The sequence below is a fragment of the Pan paniscus genome, chromosome 2 (assembly GCF_029289425.2).
Source record: "Pan paniscus chromosome 2, NHGRI_mPanPan1-v2.0_pri, whole genome shotgun sequence".
Lineage (NCBI taxonomy): Eukaryota > Metazoa > Chordata > Mammalia > Primates > Hominidae > Pan > Pan paniscus.
In genome coordinates this window covers 4,622,818-4,645,875 of record NC_085926.1, presented here as the reverse complement: position 1 = coordinate 4,645,875, position 23,058 = coordinate 4,622,818, and the positions used below count along the sequence as shown (strand labels likewise).

At 43.3% G+C, this 23,058-nt stretch overlaps 1 protein-coding gene across 1 annotated transcript in view; it reads right to left on the bottom strand.

Moving 5' to 3' along the window:
* Positions 1-23,058, bottom strand: part of ITPR1 (inositol 1,4,5-trisphosphate receptor type 1) — a 354,118-nt gene that overhangs the window by 215,142 nt on the left and 115,918 nt on the right. The window contains exon 5 of the mRNA XM_055109477.2: positions 4,612-4,727. Within this exon, the coding sequence (XP_054965452.1) occupies positions 4,612-4,727 (116 nt within the window). The remainder of the gene's footprint in view (positions 1-4,611; positions 4,728-23,058) is intronic.

Below are 23,058 nucleotides of genomic sequence, written 5' to 3'. Positions count from 1 at the left end.
GACAGTAGGGAAGTAGAGCTGCCCCTCCAGACCCACCCATGGGACTCTCCACTTGGCAACACTACCCACCAAGCCCACTTTATTCCTGTTGATTTCCTGTATGGCCAAGAGGAATCTGAATTTACAACCCCTGTGGTAAAAAGTGTAGGAGAGGAAAGAGTTGGAGATGTATTAATAAGATCTCACTGAACAAAATGATCTTTATACCAGAAAAGCAAAGTGAGGACAACTAAAGACACATAGACCCTCCAGAAAGATAGCCCCCTATGGGCATATGCACTAAATATACATACATGCAGGACTGACCAACCTTCCCCACCTATTCAACTAGATTCCCATGTTCCCAGCACAGACTTTGAGGAGATTATGGATTGCTGCAGTGACTGGAAGAGGGTGCTACTGATGTTCAGTGGACAGGAGCTAGGGATGCTGGGTAAAGTGAACACATGTTACAATCCTATGCAAGGATGAACCATCATTTATCCCATACAATTGTATGTCCAGCTGGATATTCACATAAGTTAAAAAGTTATCTGTCGGCTGGGCGCAGTAGTCCATGCCTATAATCCTAGCACTCTGGGAGGCTAAGGCAGGAGGATCGTTTGAGCTCAGGTTGTCAAGGCTGCAGTGAGCCATGATGGCATTACTGCACTCCAGCCTGGGAGCATCTGTAATTACCTGAACCTAGCACCCCACTCCATTTTACATATCAACAGAAATCACAGCTTTCCATGGTTTTATTAATACTATTAATAAATTTTCCAAAAGTGCAAGTACTACTTAAGAAAGAAAAGAGTGTACTTTGCATTATTCATAATATAATTAAGAACTGCTGATTATTTTGGAAAAAGATACGATCATAATCCCAAAAGGCACAACAATCCTGAATGCCATAATCCCAAATGTTAAAATCCCCAAAGGTCAAAAAAGACCAAAATCCCCAAAATATAATTCCGGAAAAAATAATTTTAAAATTCTTTAAAAGAGATTGATATTTTTAAAAGAGGATTTGAGAAACATGTAAAAACACAACAGAACACTTCACAGGCCATTTTATACAATAAAATGGAGAATAGTAACATACATATTTTTGCAAGCATAAATACTCAGGTATACTAACAATGGTCACAGGGATTATGCGCAGATTAACCATAAAGAAATAGGTCAAAAAGGGAAATGTAAAATCGTGTATCACTATGGTTGGTGATTGTGTGCACCAAGCTCATACTGCAGTCATCTGAAGTACCATGACCAGCAACCTGAGTCTTTTCACAAGATCGGTCAAAACCACAGAGGGTCACCACTGGATATGCAGTCGCCCAAAGAGCTGAGAGCTCAAGTAATTTTATCTTTCACAAACACAAACATCTCTTCATTCATCGAGGAAGAACATCCCTTTATTTGCAGGGGAAGTTCCCATGTTTTTACATATTCACGTCAAGTTGTAACAATGCACTTTCATGAAGTTAAACTTGCAAAAGAATGCATAAAATGAATCAGAACTCTCTAATATTAGTCTCCACACCATTTAAATCTCCAATATTGAAAATGATGCGAAGATGTAATACATAGCATAGTGAATTGTAAAAAATAATGCTGACAGGGCTGAGCACGGTGGCTCACCCCTATAATCCCAGCACTTTGGGAGGCCGAGGCAGTGGATCACTTGAGGTCAGGAGTTCGAGACCAGCCTGGCCAACATGGTGAAATGCTGCCTCTACTAAAACTACAAAAAAATTAGCAGGGCGTGGTGGTGCATGCCTGTAATTCCATCTACTTGGGAGGCTGAGGCAGAAAAATCGCTTGAGCCCGGGAGGCGGAGGTTGCGGTAGGCCAAGATGGCGCCACCGCACTCCACCCTGGGCAACAGAGTGAGACTCTGCCTTAAAAATAATAATAATAATAATAATGCGGACAATTTAAAATAGTAAAAAAAAAAAACTGTAAAAATCTGATATAAGAAAAAGTGGATTGCAGGAATAGATTATGGGCATTTAAACAGAGACAGTCCACAAGAGCTGGCCTAACATGCAGCTATATCCTACGACTGTGATTTTCAGGATTTTACACTTCAGGGATTTAGACTTTTGGAATTGAATTTTTAGGGATTTCAACATTTGGGATTATGGCACTTGAGATTATGTCTTTTGTGATTATGCTTGAAGCCCTTTTAGAAAACCACGTCACAGATAACATGCTTTTCACACTGCCAATACCACATACCTACACCAGTCACAGTCTACAGCTGCCTCATTCATGGGGTTTATACAACGAGGTGCAAGCACTTACTTCCTCACGTCTTCTAGAGTAGTCATCCCTGAGCATTGACTTAAGAAGAGTATTCAATTTACTATATAATTTATTACTTTCCTTTTATTTCTCCTTTATAATTTTTTAAAATTGGTATCTATTATTTATGAATTTTATTCCATGTTCATAAAGCCATATAATATTTGCTCTAAAGAAGGTACAATGCTTTTGTTGGGATTGAGGATGTCTGATATAATCATCATTATTCAAATAACGATGCAATTCCAGAAGTCTTCAAAGCAATCACTAGCCTCCAAGTCTTTGAGTCCATTGTTTCTTCTTCTTCTACCCTCTAAATCCCATGGGTGCCTCCGACTGAGGCTTACTCGGCACTTCCTTCTTCCTCCAGGAAGCCCTCCCTGACCACTGTATCACACCCTCTTATCCAGCAAAGACAGATTTGGCACCCTTCCTATGTGCTCCCACAGCTTTATGTGGTTTGTCCTGTAATATACTACTTATCACTGCCTCTTTATTCTTTGATATTCAGCTCCCACAGGGTTAAGACTGTTATACTTCTATCTCTAGCACCTAGCACACTGCTCATTCATTATTCAATAATTATTTCCGAGCACCTACTATGTGCCAGACACTATTACAGAAGCTGGGATACAGCAGTGAGCAAGAGAGATAATGCCACAACCTGGTAGAGCTGTCATTCTAATAAGCGACAGGTGATAATTAACGAAGCTACTAAATATAATTGCAGACCCTGATCAGTGCTGAGAAAGATATAAGCAGGGTGCTATCATGGAGAAAAACAAGCAAGACATCTCTTAGATAAGGTGGGAGGGGAAGACCTTGCTGAGATGACACTTCGGCTGAGACACAAAGGCTCAAAGTCCTAGCTCAAGAAGAGCCAGGAAAACAATGTTCTCAACAGGACAAACTGAGGGTGCAAAGGTCATGTGACAGTTGAGAGTCTGAGGTGCTCAAAAAATAAAATAAAATATAAAATAAAATAAAATAAAATAAAGCTCATACGGCCAGAATGTAGTTAAGAAGCCTCTGTGGGGGCAGCAGGGTCCAGGCATGGACCATCTTGTAGATGATGACAGAAAGTCTGGATTTCACTTTAGGTTCAATGGGAGTGAGCTTACGTGGCTCATGCTTAGGTGTCCTCATGCTGGACTGTAAGCTCCCTGAGGTGAGGAGCCTGGGCTTTTCATCACAGGCCATCTGAAACAACACACACTGCATGTAGGAATCCCTTCACGTGACCCTCACCTTACCAAATGCAGCTGGCTGTGACTTAGCCATATGCTAGTCAAAAATGGAGCAAGGTGAGAGGCTGGACCTCTTGAGCTGCTCGAGGCTCACAGATGCTCTAGGTCTTCAACTGTCATCACTGAGCCCCAGGAAAGATCACTGTGTATTCCGTGAAATATTTGATGGAGTGCCTGGTAAGTGCCCAACCTTGTTGTAGACACAAAGGCCACTGCAACAAGCAACACTGACACAGACCTGGGCCTTCATGAAACTTACATGCCAGAGGAGGGAGACAGCCAGTAACCAAAATACATTAGAAAGATGATGTTACATGACGGGGAGAAAATGAAGTAGGTCAGGGAACAGGAAATGGGGCACAATTTCGATGTTAGTACACTGGCTATACGTCATGTCTCCTTTTAAACATCTCAGAGAACTTCCTGATTAGCCTCGGAATGCAGGGCACTAAAAGAACTATGTCATTATTTTACAGAAGGTGAAACAGGATGAGAGAGGCTCAAAAACTTGCTATGGTCACACAGCACGTCAGCAGTGGAATGAGCACATCTTTAATATGCCAGATAACACAACAAATACAATGCTAACAGCCAAAACTTATCAAGCATTTATTATGTGCCAGGCACCATTCATGTGGCTTTTATGTCTCATTTTCTGTAATCCTCACAATGACCTCCTGAGGTGGGTACTGCCATTTCCATTTCACAGGTGACATAATAGAAGTGGAAAATAGCACATAACGTGCCCAAGAGCACCAGTTGCTGAGTGGTGGAGGCAGGATTCCATTCCAGGCAGTTTGCTTCCAGTGCCTGTACTCATAACCACTTCTCCATCCAAAGCTACCCATGCAAAGAGAGTGGCTGAGAAAAGAAGAACTCTCCAGACATCTCAAGATGACTAGGATCTATCCCTCTCTAGGGTCGGTTCCCTTCTACCCCTTCACGAAAAAAAAAAAATAGAAAGCTGGCTGCTAGAATTGGAGGGTTGCATAAGCAGTCTCCCACCATTACACCCAGATACCACCAAGGCAGCCACTCACTACTGCCCCATCGACAGCCCCATCGCAATACGTACGTGCAGTTTGTTGAGTAGCACTGCGTCTGTTGTGCTGTTGGCCCCAGGCTTAGCAGCTTTCCAGAACTGCTTTTGAGCAGAGTAGCGGTTCATGGGACATAGCTTAAACAGGCAGTCTAGAAGTGAAGCAAACAAACAGAAATTGCCATTGAGGGTGTATAGAGACTCAGCCTAAGGAAAAAAAAAGGCTTTCCACTTAAAAAAATTACATAAAATTACATCATACATAGATATAAAATGAGAGTACAAAGCTCTTTGACAAATCTCTTTTTAAATTTAATTGCCACCACCACTGAGGAAACCAAGGCTTACAGAAAGTGAGTCAATTGTTCTACAGAACTAGTTGGTAGCAGAGCTGTACAAATTCAGTGTTTTGTGTTTTTTTTGTTTGTTGCTTTTTTGTTTTTGTTTTTAAGACTGAGTCTCTCTTTGTCACCCAGACTGGGGTGCAGTGGCACGACCTCGGCTCACTTCAACCTCCGCCTCCTGGGTTCCAGTGATTCTCCTGCTTCAGCCTCCTGAGTAGCTGGGACTACAGGCACATGCCACCAAGCCTGGCTAATTTTTTATATTTTAGTAGGGATGGGTTTTCCCATGTTGTTAATGCTACCCCATAGTTATCTAATTTCCTTTACAAAGAACAAATAAATACGAGGACAAATAGTCCTTGCTGTATACAACAATGCATACAAGTATTTTTTTTATACAAATCCAACTCTCTTCAGTACTATTCAATTTCGAAAAAATATTACAGGCCTGGCACGGTGGCTCATGCCTGTAATCATAGCACTTTGGGAGGCTGAGGCAGGTGGATCACTTGAGGTCAGGAGTTTGAGACCAGCCTGGTCAACATGGTGAAACCCCGTCTCTACCAAAAAATACAAAAAATTAGCCAGGTATAGTGGTACGTGCCTGTAATCCCAGCTACTCCAGTGGCTGAGGCACAAGAATCGCTTGAAACTGGGAAGCAGAGGTTGCAGTGAGCCAAGATCACACCACCACACTCCAGTTTGGGCGGCAGAACAAGATTCTGTCTCAAAAATAAATAAATAAATAAGATGCTTATTTGGAGGGCTCTCCTAGGGCAGTGGTCTCTTGAGTATTGTCTGCAAGATGACCTTCTGGGACACAGAAAGAAAATATATACACTGGCATTTAGATAGTCTGTGCCCTTGTCCGCTCACTCTCAGTGCACTGTGATGTGCTTCCATTTAGCATGCCTCGGCTTATACAACTTTATACATTGTCTTATGTAGTATAACCAACATTCACAAAATGGACAAGTGGCTTCAAAAGATTTCTGCAGAAAAATCAAAACATCAAAGATAATAGTAATGCAACCCAGCAAACCAAAAAAGGCAGAAGCAACCCTTCCCTTAGAGCTCTTGTAAAGCAAAAAGAATGATGATCTAATGAGATCTGGAAAAAGCCATCCAGACATTAAAAATCATAAATAAAACCATGTAAAATATTGTTTTTAATGATGAACATTACCCTGAAGCATCTATGTGTTTTAAGGTATTAATGATAATATGAAACCATCATAAATAACAGGGTACATTATTGTTTAATCTTAATCTGAGTTATTACCTTCTACTTTCCACTTGTTTTATATTGCCTACAATGTGTTACTACAATAATACACGTTTGTAACTTTTAAAATACACACACACACACACACACACACACACACACACAGAAAGTTTAGGGTATAGCCACCAATTTTTTTTTTAAAGAGATAGGGACTTGCTATGTTGCCCAGGCTGGAGTGCAATGGCTATTCACAGACAATCATAGCACACGACAGCCTGGAACTCCTGGGCTGAAGCCATCCTCCTGCCTCAGCTTCTCAAGTAGCTAATATTTGGGCTTCACCAGATTTTTCTGACAGGGATATGTCATCAACAAACCAATAACTACTCTAGGAAACCAATATTTAAAATTGACACTCCCCATGAAAAGTTTACATTTTGACATACTGAGTTTTCAAATAGTAAATATCTGAAGAGTAAAATTAACGAACTTGGGCCAGGTGTGGTGGCTCACGCCTGTAATCCCAGCACTTTGGGAGGCCAAGGCAGGTGGATCACGAGGTCAGGAGATCGAAACCATCCTGGCTAACATGGTGAAACCCCACCTCTACTAAAAAATACAAAAAATTAGCCGGGCGTGGTGGCACACGCCTGTAGTCCCAGCTACTCGGGAGGGTAAGGCAGGAAAATGGCGTGAACCCGGGAGGCAGAGCTTGCAGTGAGCCGAGATCACACCACTGCACTCCAGCCTGGGCGACAGAGCAAGACTCCGTCTCAAAAAAATAAAAATAAAAAATTAACGAACTTGAAGTGGATACTGATATTCAGAAAAATGACACCCTGAAAGTAGGTCTGGACAAGCATTTAAGGAAGTTACTAACTGTACATTTATTCTTACCTATTCATTAAAACCGATTCCCTTAAAGTACCTTGAACAGGTAAATACCTAGCTATTGTCCTAGTCAAATAAATATCTCAAAATAAGAAAAATGGATTTGCAGTCAAGTACATAAACACTAGGTCTTTCCTCCAATTCAGATCACTCTTTCTTCTAGTCATGATGCATAATTAACTGTTGCTATGTACTGCACACACAAATACCTGAGACTGCTCAGAAAAAAAAAAAAGATGACTTAATTGTAGAAGTAATAGGTACTTTTCCAGTTTCTGTAATCTCCTTCATCACTAAATATTTCTACCTAGTCACAGGCAGTTACAAGGTAACTATGGGACCATGATAGCTATCTTTATCAAGAATCTAATCCATCTACTGAATAATTTCTACTGCATATGAAAGATACTCTCTAGGACTTTGGAAAACAAAAGATAAAGCAGGAGACCAGTTTGAAAGACCAATCTGCTCTCCCCACCTCTTAGGAAAGACACAGGTCATGGTCATTTGCTATATTAGTGGCAATTTAATGACATTATATCCAGAGCAGCAGTTTTCCTACCAGCTTAATATTAATATATGTGAATTCTCCATTCACTCCATGAATAACCATACATGACCAGGAGACAGTAGTTTACATTAACTATCCCATCTTTGACACAGGCCTGAACATTATCCCAAAGCATCTATGTGTTTCAAGGTGTTAATGATAATATAAAACTATAATAAACAACAAATAACCGAATACTGCATTATAGTTTAATTTTTTTTTTTTTTTTTTTTTTTTTTTTTGGAGACAGAGCCTGGCTCTGTTGCCCAGGCTGGAGTGCAGTGGCATGATCTCGGCTCACTGTAACCTCTGCCTCCCGGGTTCAAGTGATTCTTCTGCCTTAGCCTCCCAAGGTGGCTGGAATTACAGGTGCTCACCACCATGCCCAGCTAATTTTTGTATTTTTAGTAGAGATGGGGTTTCACCATGTTGGCCAGGCTGGTCTCAAACTCCTGACCTCAAGTGATCCACCCACCTTGGCCTCCCAAAGTGCCGGGATTACAGGCATGAGACACTGCACCTTACTGTTTAATCTTAATCTTATTCATTAACTTCCGCTTTCCTCTAATTCGGGAAACTGGGCTGGGCCAGAATGGCTTCCTTAATGACCACATGACTTTTTAAAATATTCAAAATATTTAAGTCACTGGCATCAACATTTGACACATGACTTACTTTATGGACCAAATGGGGTTAACAATGTCAGTTTTCACCAATAGTAAGCTATAGAGAGTAAAATGACCTTTTCTCTCCAGCATGCTTCATATGATGACACTAAGTGGTATGCATTCCCAAAAAACTGATTTAGGTAGATGTGGGGGACACTCAGGGTGGATTCATGATGCCAAAGGATAACAGACAATGGAAAGCATTTTACAACTGTTCGCGGTACCAGCAAGTCAAGCACGTCACCTAACAAAGGGGCTACATCACAAGCTCAAAACTTCCGATAACTTTACATTCCCCTAAGGTGAGAGGGTGTATTTAAATAACATCAATCCAACCAAAGCCTTGCTCCAACTTCCACATCAACTATTTTCCTTGGGCGAAACAGAGCATTGCATTAAGTGTATTTACAACCAACTGTCTGTGTAAATATAAGAGATGCTAACATACTAGTAACAGAACGAAATTAGCCTTGCTGATTTTGCCCTGCCTTCCCAGTTGCTTAGCAACTGATTCAAAGTGAAAATTAAATTAAGCAATTCAAATGTAATGTTAGAATAACCTTCCAAAATTTTGCAATTTGTAGGTTCCATATTGCCCTTTGCTATTTGGATGGCACAGCAGAGCAAAATTAAACTTGCACTGGGCCCTAACACTCTGCTAAGTATAGAAATGTACAAATACAGGAAAACCAGAAGAATATATTTAATATTTATTTGGGGGAAGGAGAACACATGTGTGTACATATGTGTGCGTATGCATGCGTGCACACACACATACACTGTAGTTTGAACTCACCCCAAAGAAATGCCACAAAGAATGTCTTATGTGACAAGTGTTATTTTAGGCCTTTGAGGAATAAACTAAGCTAGCTTTCAAAAAATTATGGTGGAACATTCCGAAGTTTGAGCATATGCCACATTGAGTTAGCAAAGGAGAATGCAGCTGAATAAAGGGGTTGAAGCAGGTGTTAAGGGGCTGGGTGGGCTAGAAGCCAGACAGAACAGGCCACAGGTGAGCTTCCATTGTATCAAGGGCATGCTGGAGCCTGGCTGGAGGGAGAATGCTCAACTGCTTTATAGATGAGTTTGACTATCAAATCAGGACTTGTGGTGCACACTTAAGAGGAGATGGGAGCAAGTGGAGCCACAGGTGTGCTTCCAGCACTCTGGGTTGGGGCAGAAGCAAAGTGAGAAAGCAAAACAGTCAGCCGACCTTCAGAGGTATCCACGTCAGTGACCAAGTAAAAGAATAAAGGTTGCCAGACCAGCAGAAACCCCACTGTGTCCACGCCCTCCTCCCCACTGCTAGAACTTTCACCACTAGACTGTAAGGTCTCTGAAGGCAGAGACTTCTGTCTGTTTTGTGTGTTTTGGTAGCCCAGGGTCTAAAGATTGAGTAGGAGCACAACAATGGTGTCGAATTAATGATTTAAATGTGCTACAATCCCCAGTCCTCCAGAAACAACTGCAGATATGTCCACTGAAGTCACTTTCAGCTCTAAGCTTCCCAGTGTTCATTCTTGGATTCAATTACTACTTATTAAAATGTTAGGCCGGGTGCGGTGGCTCACACCTGTAAGCCCAGGACTTTGGGAGGCCGAGACAGGAGGATCACGAGGTCAAGAGATGGAGGCCAACATGGTGAAAACCCGTCTCTACTAAAAATACAAAAATTAGCTGGGCGTGGTGGTGGGCATCTGTAGTCCCAGCTACTCAGGAGGCTGAGGCAGGAGAATCACTTGAACCCGGGAGGCGGAGGTTGCAGTGACCTGACATCACATCATTGCACTCCAGCCTGGCGACAGAGCAAGACTCCGTCTCAAAAGAAAGAAAGAAAGAAAGTCAAAGGCTGGGCACAGTGGCTTATGCCTGTAATCCCAGCACTTTGGGAGGCCAAGGCGGGCGGATCACGAGGTCAAGAGATTGAGACCATCCTGGCCAACATGGTGAAACCCCATCTCTACTAAAAATACAAAAATTAGCTGGGCATGGTGGCATGCGCCTGTAGTCCCAGCTACTCAGGAGGCTGAGGCAGGAGAATCGTTTGAACCCAGGAGGCAGAGGCTGCAGGGAGCCGAGATCACGCCACTGCACTCCAGCCTGGGCAACGGAACAAGACTCCTTCTCAAAAAAAAAAAAAAAAAAAAAAAAAGTCTACTATGTGCTGGTACAAGACTGGATGCTGAAAATACAGCAGGGATCCAGTTGCACAAGTCTGTTACCACAATACCAGTGACAGGGACAAACTGGTCAAATATCCATGTTGAATTACAGCAAGTTAGAAGTACTATGGAGGCAAAATTTATCTGTGGATGCACTAGGGCTGAGGTGGGGAGGCAACACTTTCTACAGGGTCATCAGGAAAGGCAACTCTAGGACTGTGGCATCTGAACTCGGAGTTGCAGGAGGAGAAGGGAGGAGTCAGCCTTCATAAAACTCGGGCCAAGCCCCTCAGGCAGAGGGAACAGCACGTGCAAACGCCCTGAGCTGGAAGAAAACTGACAGATTGAGTAGAAAAGCAGGACTGGTAGTAGTAGGCAAAGGCTAGAGCTGCGGAAGATAAGGCTTGAGAGGGAAGCAGAAGCTGCACTGTGCAGGGCAGTGCAGGCCATGGGAAGGCATCGACTCATCCTAAACACAGTAGGAAACCACACAAAGGCTTCAGCAAAGGAAGAACCTGGTGTGCCTGGCTGATGCTCCTAAGGGAGCTTTCATATTGGTGATTGACATGGTTTGGATCTGTGTCCCTACCAAATCTCGTGTTGAATTGTAATCCCCAGTTTGGAGGTGGGCCTGGAGGGAAGTGACTGGATCATGGGGGTGGATTTCTCATGAATGGTTTAGCACCACCTCTTTGGTGCTGTGCTCATGATACTGAGTGAGTGCTCGCAAGATCTAGTTGTTTAAAAGCGTGTGGCACCTCCCACCTCGATCTCTTGCTCTTGTCATGAGTGATGTGCCTGTTCCCCCTTCACCTTCTGCCATGACCGTAAGTTTCCTGAGGTCTGCCTAGAAGCCAAGCAGATGCCAGCATCATGCTTCCTGTAAAGCTTGTGAAATTGTAAGCCAATTAAGCCTCTTGTATATCTTGTATTTCTCTGTAGCAGTGCAACAACATTACACTAATACAGTGATGGTACCTACCAAGAAAGGGAACAATGAGGAGTGGGGTTGCGGGGAGAGAGGAATGGACACCGAGAATTTTAATTTTGGCTCTGCTTAGTTTGAGATGCCTACGAAACATCCAAGCTGAAATGGTGAGTAGTGAGTAGGCTGTCCATCAACTAGTAAGTTGAAAATATAGAACAGTCAGTTATTTAAAGGTGTCAGAGGGTGGCGGGTGGCAGAAAAAGAGGAAGGATGGGGAGTTGGAGAGGAGGAAAGTTGAGGAAGTCAGTATCACAAATCCACTGTAGCTATACATCTGGAGTGAGGGAGATCCCAATCTCCCTATTCAAATTCAAAAAATAATTTAATTCAGGCTGACAAAAGCTTGAACTTGATTCAAAGCTTCATAGAGCAGAAAAAGGCCCTTTCTACTCTCTTTACTGTTCACTACCACCAACAACAAAAAAAGAAAGCCCACAAAGAAAATTAGAAGCAAAAAACCCAACTCCATCTTCTATAAAACCCAAGTCAATCTTCCCAAGTTGCAATAAATGAAGATGGAAAGAGGATGGAGGGATGGAGCTTGACAGATGAAGTAAAGTGAGGCCTCTGTTTCTGCACAGGGTACCATGAAAAAACACGCAATTAGCACTGCAGAACCCTGGAAAGGCTTAGGAACTGGGGGCTCCAGGCATCAAGGGTGACAGGAGTGGGATGAGGACCAGTAACGAAGGATTGGATGAAAACACACGGGAAGAGCAGTCAGACCCCTGTGTCCACCCACCACATATAGTCCAGACATCTGTTCCTTCTCAAACCCTGCAGGAGACTAAATCTTGGGAGAAAACGGACCATTGAGGCTCTGCAGCTGCATGTACCATGTGCAATGAAGGCATGTAAAACTGAGGAGGAGAAATAGAAGTAAAGTGACTAAGTAAAAATCCACACCTGGGATGGCGAAATGCACAGGCTCCACCCCAGCCAGGCTTCTCTCCAGCAGGTGTCTGGAACATCGTCTTCTAACTATAGCTCAAGGCCCAAACTGGGTCCACTGCAGACCATTTTTGTATGACTCACAAACTCAGAGTGGTTTTTACCTTTTCAAATAGGAAAAAAGTCAACTATAACATCCTCAAAGACTGGAAATAATAACCAAAAGTGAAAAAGCACATAACTTTAAAATGCAACCAAATAAAAACTCTGAGAAATTTAAAATGCAATGACAAAAAATGTTTTAATGTACTACAGAAAGTAGAAACAAAAAACAAAGAGAAATGGAAGGGGAAGAGGAAAAAGAGAAAAGAGAGAAGGAAAGGGGAGAGGGGAGACGTGGGGAGGGGAGGGGAGGGGAGGGGAGGGCAGAGGAGAGCAGGGGAGGGCAGAGGAGAGCAGGGGAAGGCAGAGGAGAGCAGGGGAGGGCAGAAGAGAGCAGGGGAGGGCAGAGGAGAGCAGGGGAGAGCAGAGGAGAGCAGGGGAGGGCAGGGGAAGGGGGAAGGGGGAAAGGGTGGGGGAAGGGGGAAAGGGCGGGGGAAGGGGATGGAAGTTGGAGAAGGGGCAGAAGGAGAGGAAAGGAGAGAGGGAGGAGTGAGGAGAGAGGTAGGTAAGGAAAGAAGAAAGGAGGAAAGGAAAGGAAGGAAAGGGGGCAAAGGAAAGAATAAGAAAGGAAAGTAACTTACAGAACAATCCATAGGTCCAATACAAGAGGAAATTGAGAAAAAGAAACTGAAGGTATGGAAACAATCAAAGAAATAAAGAAGATAATATCCTAGAACTGGAGATGACTCCCCAGGTTGAAAGAACCCAGTAATTCCCCAGCATAAGAAAGCACAGACCCATACATGTCATTGCAAAATTTCAGACTAATGGGACAAGGAGAAGATCCTTAAGGCTTCCAGCAAGAAAAAAAAACGCTCAAACAAAAGAAGAGGAATAAGAATAACATCAGACATCTCACAGCAACCCTGGAAGCTCAAATATAACACAGCAGTATCTTAAAAACACTGACTAAAAAGAATTCTCAATCTAGCATTCTGAACTGTATCGAAATAACAACAAGGTATTAAAGTACAATAAAGTCAAGTCTAAAATCAGGAAGCTGCTGGAGGTTGTACTCCATCAAAAACTGGAGAGAACCGTTTTTAAATAGTTGTGTGGTTGTTTATCAAAGAGGTTGCCCTGGCCCAGCTCAAATGCCAACCCTTGTTCTACAGTCGAGACAGTATGCTTAATATGCTTAATGCTAGTCATCCATCCCACAGACAGATGTGAGAAAGAAAGTCCCACAGTGACACCATGTAGGGCATGTCACTGCCACAACCTGGAGCAGAGGCAAAGTGCTCCAGGGACAGAGGACGGTGGTGAGAAACAGGAGGGTCAGATCATCCGATGGATCCGGCACATGGAAAACATGCTGAGGAATTGGAGAGAGGGAAGACTCGGTAAATGCTACAAAAGAGCTATGCAAATAAAGAAAAATAAGACAATCACTAACTCCAGGGGAAGGTTGCATATGAAAATTCCAATATGTCTTTGGCTCATTAGCAAACAATATTTACATAGTCATAAAAATATTAAGACTGAATATTAGTTTAGCCAGAAAACTGGGACATAACTCTAGTGGGAGGATGGAGGAGGAACAGAGAAGTGTCACAAAGCTAACAATAACAGTAAGTTGACAAATGTTATTTAAAATACATTCATCTACAGACATCAAGAGACACACATCATCTAGAAACACAGTGGTAAATACCAGAAGAAAATGTTAAAATATTTGAAATTGTTGCCTCTGGAAAGTGAGAAGGCATGAGGTGTCATACTGTTATGTTTATCAGTATTTGACTTTTTTGTGGTGAAATTCACATAATATAAAATTAACCATTTTAAAGTGACCAATTCAGTGGCATTTACTACAGTCGCAATGTTGTAAAACCATCGTCTTTATCTAGTTCCAAAACATTTCATCATCCCCAAAAGGAAACTCTGTACCTATTAAGCAGTTAATTACCCCCCACCTCCTCAACACCCTACATTTGACTTTTTAAAGGATGTGCATATATCAAATAAAACTTTTTTTTTTTTTTTTGAGAGACGCACGGTCTCACTTTGTTGCCCAGGCTGGAGTTCAGTGGCACCATCATTGCTCACTGCAGCCTCAACCTCCAGGGCTCAGGTGATCCTCCCACCTCAACCTCTCAGGGAGTTGGGACTACAGGTGTAAGCCTGTAAGCCTTTTTTTTTTTTTTTGTATTTTTTAATAGAAATAAGGTTTCGCCATGTTGCCCAGGCTGGTCTTAAATGCCTGTGCTCAAGCGATTTATCCGCCTTGGCCTCCCAAAGTGCTGGGATTATAGGCATGTGCCACCAAGCCCAGCCAATATTTCAATTTTTTTAAACCACCTTTTGGTACTCAATTGGTGTTCAGTTTTTCACAACTACAGACTGACAAGAAACAACAAAATCTGGATCTTATGATTTGAATGTTTGTCTCCTCCAAAACTCATGCTGACATTTAATTGTCAATGTAATGGTATTGGGATGTGGAGCCTTGAAGAGGTGATTAGAGGGCTTCACTATCATGAGTGGGCTTAATGCCTCAACACAAGAGCTTTTGGGGTTGGGCGGGTCTCTCTCTTGGCTCTTTTGTCCTTCTGCACTATGAAGAACAGCCATCCTCCCCTCCACAGGATGCAGTGTTTGAAATACCATCTTAAGAGCAGAGACCAGGCCATCACCAGACACCAAAACCTGCTGGCACCTTGACATTGGACTTCCCAGCCTCCAGAACTGTGAGCCAACAAATTTCTGCTCATTATAAATTATCCAGTCTGTGGTATCCTGTTACACCAGCACAAATAGACTAAGACACTGGAAAATGCCAAGTATCAATGGGGATAGAGAAATCTTCCTACACTGCTGATGAATGCACACACTGGGGCCACTACTGTGAGTGGCAACTGGTATAAGTCAAAGTAAGTACATACGTATAACCTATAACATGTAATCCAACCATTCTGCTATAGGGCACATATTCCAAAGAAATTCTCACATAGGTTCTCTGATCTCACTACGTCCACAAGCAGAAGGACGTTGTAGGGAAGAGAGTGATGAGAAGGCACACCAACTCTTCACTGCTTTGGCCTGGAGGCAACGCAACACTTGCACTCACATGTCTTCAGTGATAATGAAATCACAAGACCCCACCATGATGCAGACAAGCTAAGAAATGAAGTTTAGCTATGCCCAGGAAGAAGATAGGAGTTTCCTGTGCATCTAGCCCATCTCTGCTACAGCCTGTCCTTGAGGTCAATAAATAATCTATTTCATTCTTTCTTATTACCCCACACCCCAGGCAACACTCTGGCTGGAGTTGCAGCAATTAAACATAGTCCCTTCTCTTTCAGAATCTGAACTCTTCAAAACCATCTCATTGACCAAAAAAACAATCCACGAGCTACCATTGTTTTAAAAATTCTTCATTCAGCCAGCATATATAAATGCAATTTTATATAGGATGAAATCAATAGGTGATATACACAAGCAGTGAATATGAAAAAGGGAAGTGTTCATCATTCATATCTTTTCCTTTTTTTGAAAAGGATAAGAGGAAACAGAATAAAAATTTCAGAAGGAAAAGACAAACTGATTAACACAGGGAAGAGGGAGTATTAATTCCCCACCAAGGGGGTTAAGATTTAAAAGTAGTAATGAGAGGGGAATATAAAATAATCCATATTTTAAGAACTAACCCAATTCAAACTTATTAGACTGTAAGCCTCATGAGGTCAGGGCTTATTTGCTCTATTAATCATTCTATTCCTGATATATTCAGTAAACACAGGATCAATTAATAAATGAATGGATAGTCAAGGTAGAAGAATAATCTAAAATTGCAGTTAACACAAGGAAAATCTCCAGCAAGCCTTCCATGAACAAGCAATTAACTCCAGTTCAGTACAAGAGGAAACCAGTAGAACACTGTTGTGTCTGCTGCATGCTAATCACATTTCTCCAGCCATGACGGTAGCCTTTTGAAGTTAAGTGACATTTTCCAATTGGAAATGCCAAAAACCCTCCCATTACCCATCTGCAAAAAACATAGACCATGTTATTAGAAGACAAAAGATGAGCTAATTTTTTCCCCACTTCAGACAACCAGATGCTTTCTCTAAATAGAAAACTCGAGCTGGCAACACCCCAGGCTGCTGCCCTCTGCCTTTAACCACCTCTCCTGCTTGCAGGTCCACCACTCACCAACACATTAATCAACTGGAAACATGAGGAGAAACTTCCTTTTTGACCTGATCTAGTTCAAGCAATTAAACTTTTATTTAGCTACTTACAATGATTACTGTATGTGGATCAGCTTAAACACAGGGAAAGGTGATAAGAAGTCAGTTGGGGTCAAGCTCAGTGGCTCACTCCTGTAATCCCAGCACTTTGGGGAGGCAAAGGCGAGTGGATCACCTGAGGTCAGGAGTTCGAGACCAGCCTGACCAACATGGTGAAACACCATCTCTACTAAAAATACAAAATTAGTCAGGCGTGGTGGCACATGTCTATAATTCCAGTTACTCGGGAGGCTGAGGCAGGAGAATCACTTGAACCCAGGAGGCAGGGGTTGCAGTGAGACGAGATCATGCCATTGCACTCCAGCCTGGGCAACAAGAGCAAAACTCCATCTCAAAAAAAAAAAAAGAAAGAAATCAGTTGGAAAGGCAAGTCCTCTCCCCATTGTGGAAGACAAAAGGGGCCAGAGGTTCCTTCCAACCAGTAGCCCGAACACAGGTACCTGCCCACGCTTGGTTGTTCAGATGCTCTGCCCTGACTTCTGCACCTGGAGAGAAGGCTGCAGAAGACTCAGGGCTTATTAAAGACTGTGGTAACTGGGTCAGAGGTCCAGGCGCAATGTGGAGAAGTGTCAGTACGGGACAGGGGTCACTGTGACAGAGGCAGCACCCTTCCAAAGGTTCCCACACATGGACCTGGCTCCGCAGCCATGCCTCCCATAGTGCCTGGGCCCCATTCCAAGCCTCCTTGTTGATTCTGTGAGCTATACAATATTCTTGAACAGTTTCCTTTTGGGCTTATGTTAGTCAGTTTCTGTTGTTTGCAAACAAGAGTCCTAGCTGAACCATAGAGTGATAAGGCATTGTGCTCTGCTGGGAATGAAAATACACAAAGGCTTTCACCATCACCCAAGAAAACGCTGAAAAAAATAAGAGAAAGGGAATCCAGAAACCCAGGTTTCCAGGTTTCCAACAACCCTGTTTCCTCCCCTCCCTGGGTGAGCAGCCTTGTCTATGTGCTGAAAGCTCTCTGTGTCTGCATGTCTTCCTCCAGAAAAGAGATCATCACCCAGAAACTGCATGCCTGTTGTAAAAGCTCAAGTTGCATGTCATGCGTCTAGCAGAAAATCTAGACCTGGAAGCACTAAAGTGTTCATCAATCTAGAACCTGATGGACTGAGCTGAAACTCCAGCTCTATCACATGTGAGCTGTATGATTTGGGGAAAATTATCTAATCTCTATAAGTTTTAGTTTCCTGTCTATAAAGAGGTAATAACCACATAGCTAACTCAGAAATTAACTTTAAAAATTAAACTACTTTGCTTAAAGTCCTTCAAACAGATCCTGGCACAGAGTAAACATTCAATAAATACTAGCTGCTATGGTATGATGGAAGGGATAAACAGGTGACACAGCCACGTTACACTGCAACGCTGGAAGACCACACTGCAATGAAAAACAAGCTACTGTTACAACATGGATGAATTTCACAATCGTTATTTGTTTTTGTTTTTTAAGATAAGGTCTTGCTCTGCCACCCAGGCTGGAGCACAGTGGCGTGATCAAGGCTCATTTCAGCCTCCATCTCCCAGGCTCAAGAGATCCTCCCACCTCAGCCTCCCAGGTAGCTGGGACTAGAGGTATGCACTGCCACGCCTGGCTAATTTTTTGTATCACAGTCATTATTTGGAGTGAAAGATGCCAAATCAAAGAGTCCATTTATACTGAATGAATCCACTCACATGAAGTTCAAAAACAGGCGCAACTAGAGTGACAGCATTAAAACAGTGGTTATCTCTGTCAGGGGTAGAGGTGGAGGTGGTATTTTCTGGAAAGAAGCACCTTCTTGGGGACTGGAAATGTTATCTATCTCAATCTGAGTGTGGGCCATGTGGAAATGCACATATGCAAAATTCCATCCAGCTATACATTTAAGGCGTGTGCATATATGCCTATATATCTGTATACACGTGCATCTATGAAATACCTCAATAAAAAATAAAAATAAAATGCTTTTCATGTTCTCATGAAAAGAAGGATGATCCTGCTGATAATGGAAAACAAATTTTCCCTTCATGTAAAAAGATAACAATGTCCAATTTGCACTGCTGGAAAAACATTCTTTGTTTTGTCAGGGTTTAGAGGTTGGAGGCTGCTGGTCTATAAGGAAGAGAGAAAGGCAGAAGAGAGAGAGATGACATCACCGACTCCCCTTATGGCCTTGGTATTTGTGTCACCCACAGGAAACTCAGGCAATGAGCATTCCCTTGGCCCAAGGACAAGTGCCTAGAGGAGCAGCAACAGAGCGAAGTTCCCCCCCAATTCCCTCTTCCGTGAAAGAAAAATAAATCTTGGGACCCCCAAATCACTAAGCTAAAGGTAAAAGTCAAGCTTGGAATTGCTTAGGGCAATCCAGCCTCCCATTCTATTCAAAGTCATCCCTCTGAGGGTCACCTGAGACAAATGTATATCTGATTGCTTCCTCTCCCCTATTGTTTATGTAAAAATACAGATGCACTGAGCCAGACTAAATTGTGTATTTAGTGGAAGACTGACAAAGGACTCAGAAGAATGCAACCTTTTGTCTCTTATCTACTCCTAACCTGGAAGCCCCCACTTTGAGTTGTCCCAAATTACTGGACCCAACCAACGTACATCTTACACATATTGATTAATGTCTCATGTCTCTCTAAAATGTATAAAAGCAAACTGTACCCCCAACCACCTTGGGCCCATGTCTCAGGACTTCCAGAGGCTGGCACGTCCTTAACCTTGGCAAAATAAACTTTCTAATTTGACTGAGATCTGTCTCTGATATTTGGGATTCACATATCCAGACAGCTTTAAAACATTAATAAGCACCAGTTTTGTTACTTTTGTTTGTTTGTTTTGAGATGCAGTCTCACTCTGTCACCCAGGCTGGAGTGCAGGAGCAGGATCTTGGCTCACCGCAACCTCCGCCTCCTGGGTTCAAGCAATTCTCCTGTCTCAGCCTCCCCAGTAGCTGAGATTACAGGCCCCCACCACCACACCTGGCTAATTTTTGTATTTTTAGTAGAGACGGGGGTTCGCCCTGTTGGCCAGGCTAGTCTCAAACTCCTGACCTCAGGTGATCCGCCTGCCTTGGCCTCCAAAAGTGCTGGGATTACAGGCATGAGCCACCATGCCCAGACAATAAGCAGCAGTTTTAAAATGTAATCTCTAATGAAATGAGATGATGTCTGACATGTACTTCAAAATGATCAGGGGGACAGAAGTGGGGGGATATAGAAAAAAACAAGATTAGCCATGAGTTGGTCATTGTTAAAGGTGGGTGTTGAGGTACTGCCATTGTCCTTTGGTATCCATGGGGGATTGGGCCCAGGACACCCCTTGGATTCCATAATCCACAGGTGCTCAAAAGTGCCTGATATAGTGGCCAGGTGCGGCAGCTCACGCCTGTAATCCCAGCACTTTGGGAGGCCGAGGCAGGCGGATCACCTGAGGTCAGGAGCTCGAGACCAGCCTGGCCAACATGGTGAAACCCTGTCTCTACTAAATATATAAAAATTAGCCAGGCGTGGTGGTGGGTGCCTGTAATCCCAGCTACTCGGGAGGCTGAGGCAGGAGAATTGCTTGAACACAAGAGACAGGGCTTGCAGTGAGCCGACACGGACTGCACTCCAGCCTGGGTGACAGAGTGAGACTCCATCTCAAAAAAAAAAAAAAAAAAAAGGGGGGCCTGATATACTTGTTATGCTATAATTTTATTTGTATTATTTTTAATTGTTGTATTACTATTTGGGGGAGGTGGTTTCTGAGTACTTTTGACCTGAGATTGGTTGAATCTGTGGATGTGGAACCTTCAGACATGGAAAGCCACTGTGCATGGAGAGTCATTGTACTTTTATTCTCTTGATTTATAAATAGGCTTAAATTATTTTTACAATAGGAAGTTTTAAAACTCATCTATGAAATTTATTTTCAAGTGTAAAATTTTCATAAAAACCAAGCAAGTATTCATTGAATTCAAAGCAAGGTTATTTTCATTTATTTTTTGAGAGAAGGTCTCGCTGTCACCCAAGCTGGAGTGCAGTGGCATGATCTCAGCTCAATGCAGCCTCGGCCTCCCTGTGAACAGGTGACCCTCTCACCTCAGCCTCCCGAGTACCTGGAACTACACACACATGCCACCACACCTGCTAAGTTATTTATTTATTTATTTATTTTTGAGAGAGAGTCTCGCTCTGTCACCCAGGCTGGCGTACAGTGGCATGATCTCGGCTCACTGCAACCTCTGCCTCCTGGGTTCAAGCCATTCTCCTGCCTCAGCCTCCCAAGTAGCTAGGATTACAGGTGTGTGCCACCATGCCCAGCTAAATTCTCTAATTTTAGTAAAGACGTGGTTTCACCATGTTGGCCAAGCTGGTCTCAAACTCCTGACCTCAAGTAATCCACCCGCCTCGGCCTCCCAAAGTGCTGGGATTACAGGCGTGAGCCACTGCACTCAGCTGGGCTAATTTTTGTACATATATAAAGTTTTTTTTTTTTTTTTTTTTTTTTTTTGTAGAGGTGAGGTTTTGACATGTTGCCCAGGCTGGTCTCAACCTCCTGTGCTTGAGCAATCCACTCTCCTCAGCCTCCCAAAGTGCTGAGATAACAGGCGTGAGCCACCATGGCTGGCAGTTATTTTTCTTTAAGTCAAGAAAGACAGACAGACAGAAAGGGAAGGAAGGGAGGGGGGAAGGGGAAGGGAAGGGAAGGGAAGGGAAGGAGAAGGAGAAGGAGAAGGAGGGGGAAGGGGAAGGGGAAGGGGAGAGAGAGGAAAGGAAAGGGAAAGGGAACAGGAAAGGGAAAGAGAAAGGGAAGGAAAAAGAAAGTTTGCCACTCCACCTGAAAACCAGTATGTTCTGGAAAGGAGGCCATAGCTGGATGGACGTGTGGAATAAGTGGTGCACAAAACAAATGAGAATGCCCTGCCCTAAGTTAGATCTGTGAGTAACAAACAGTAACCATGGACTTCGGGTTAAACCCTTTGCTGAGGAGAACTCTACATCCTCGGTACCTCTCAGTACCTCATTAAAGGCAAATGAAATTTCCCTGTGCATTCCCCTGGCTATTTTAAAAAAATGACAATACTTAAGAATCTCTGAGGATGTGCCACATCTACAAAAGGGCATTCAGAAAGCCTGGAGCAGCTGGCATGAAAGGAATTACACAAGCTATTGGCTTGGTCATCGAGATCCTCCAGGAAAAACTCTTTTCCTATCAAAAACTCCCACTACACAAAGGAAGAGCAGACTGTCTCTCTTGAAGCAATTTTATTTCTCTCTCATTCAAACAGTTATTAAGTGCTTGTGTGCTGCAGATACAAAGTCAATAAAACCTGGTCCCCGAGTGTCATCAGGGAGAGGGAGGAACCAACCGGAAACTCCAAGGTGTCTGGCGCACAGAGGAGCACTAACCCAGCCCAGGTAGAGATGGGAGAGGCAGTAAGAAGGTTTCTCATTTGAGCTTTGCAGGATTCACTGGACAAGCCAATGGGTGGGACAGGAAGCGGGATGGATGATGACAAGCAAAGAATGAGATGCCACAGAAATCTGTTGCATTCCAGCCAGCACAGTGGCCCTAGAATGACTTTTCTGTGCAGTGGGCCAGACTTCTTGATACAGCCCACCATGTAGAATGGAAACATCAAGTACAGCTGACCTGGTTCCCCTCCCTTGCTCATCTGGGCCGGGCATCCCTTAGTCCGCAACAGTGCCTTTTCCTCACGTGTCCTGCTCTCAGAGTTCAAGGCAACATGGCAGGCTGAGCAGAGCTGTCACTGCTGGTTTGGCCCCGTTTCTCCATAGAGAGACAAGAAGGACCAAAGGAAGCTTTGTCCTGTTCTATTCCTCTATGTTGTCCATCGAATACATGGTGACCCAGCCCTGAGCACCAAGGTCCTTCCCCCTCTATTCTAGCATTTTCAACCAGCCCCGACCACATGTGAGGTGGCCAAGCTACCACCCCATCTGTCCCATTCCATCCCTCCATGTTCTCCATTGAATACGTTGTGACCCAGCCCTGAGCACCAGAGTCCTTCCCCCTCCATCCCAGCATTTCCCATCCAGCCCCGACCACGTGTGAGGTGGGCCATGGCCTCATATAGTTTTGACATCTGTACATATTCAACATACCCCTAATGATCACATTCCTTCCAAAGAGACCCTTTCACCCACCCTAAGCCCAACAAGAAACAACTAATTAGACAAATCAGGACTTACTCAAAAACGTCGGGTATATACCCTAAAGAAAGAGAAAAGCTGCTTTCTTACTTCATGACCTATGTTTCCTTTGCTTACCTTTTATTTTTATCCTAGCAAACACAGCCTACCACCAAACAGGTTTTTTCAGTCCAAATATCTGCCAAGAACAATGACTGTCAAG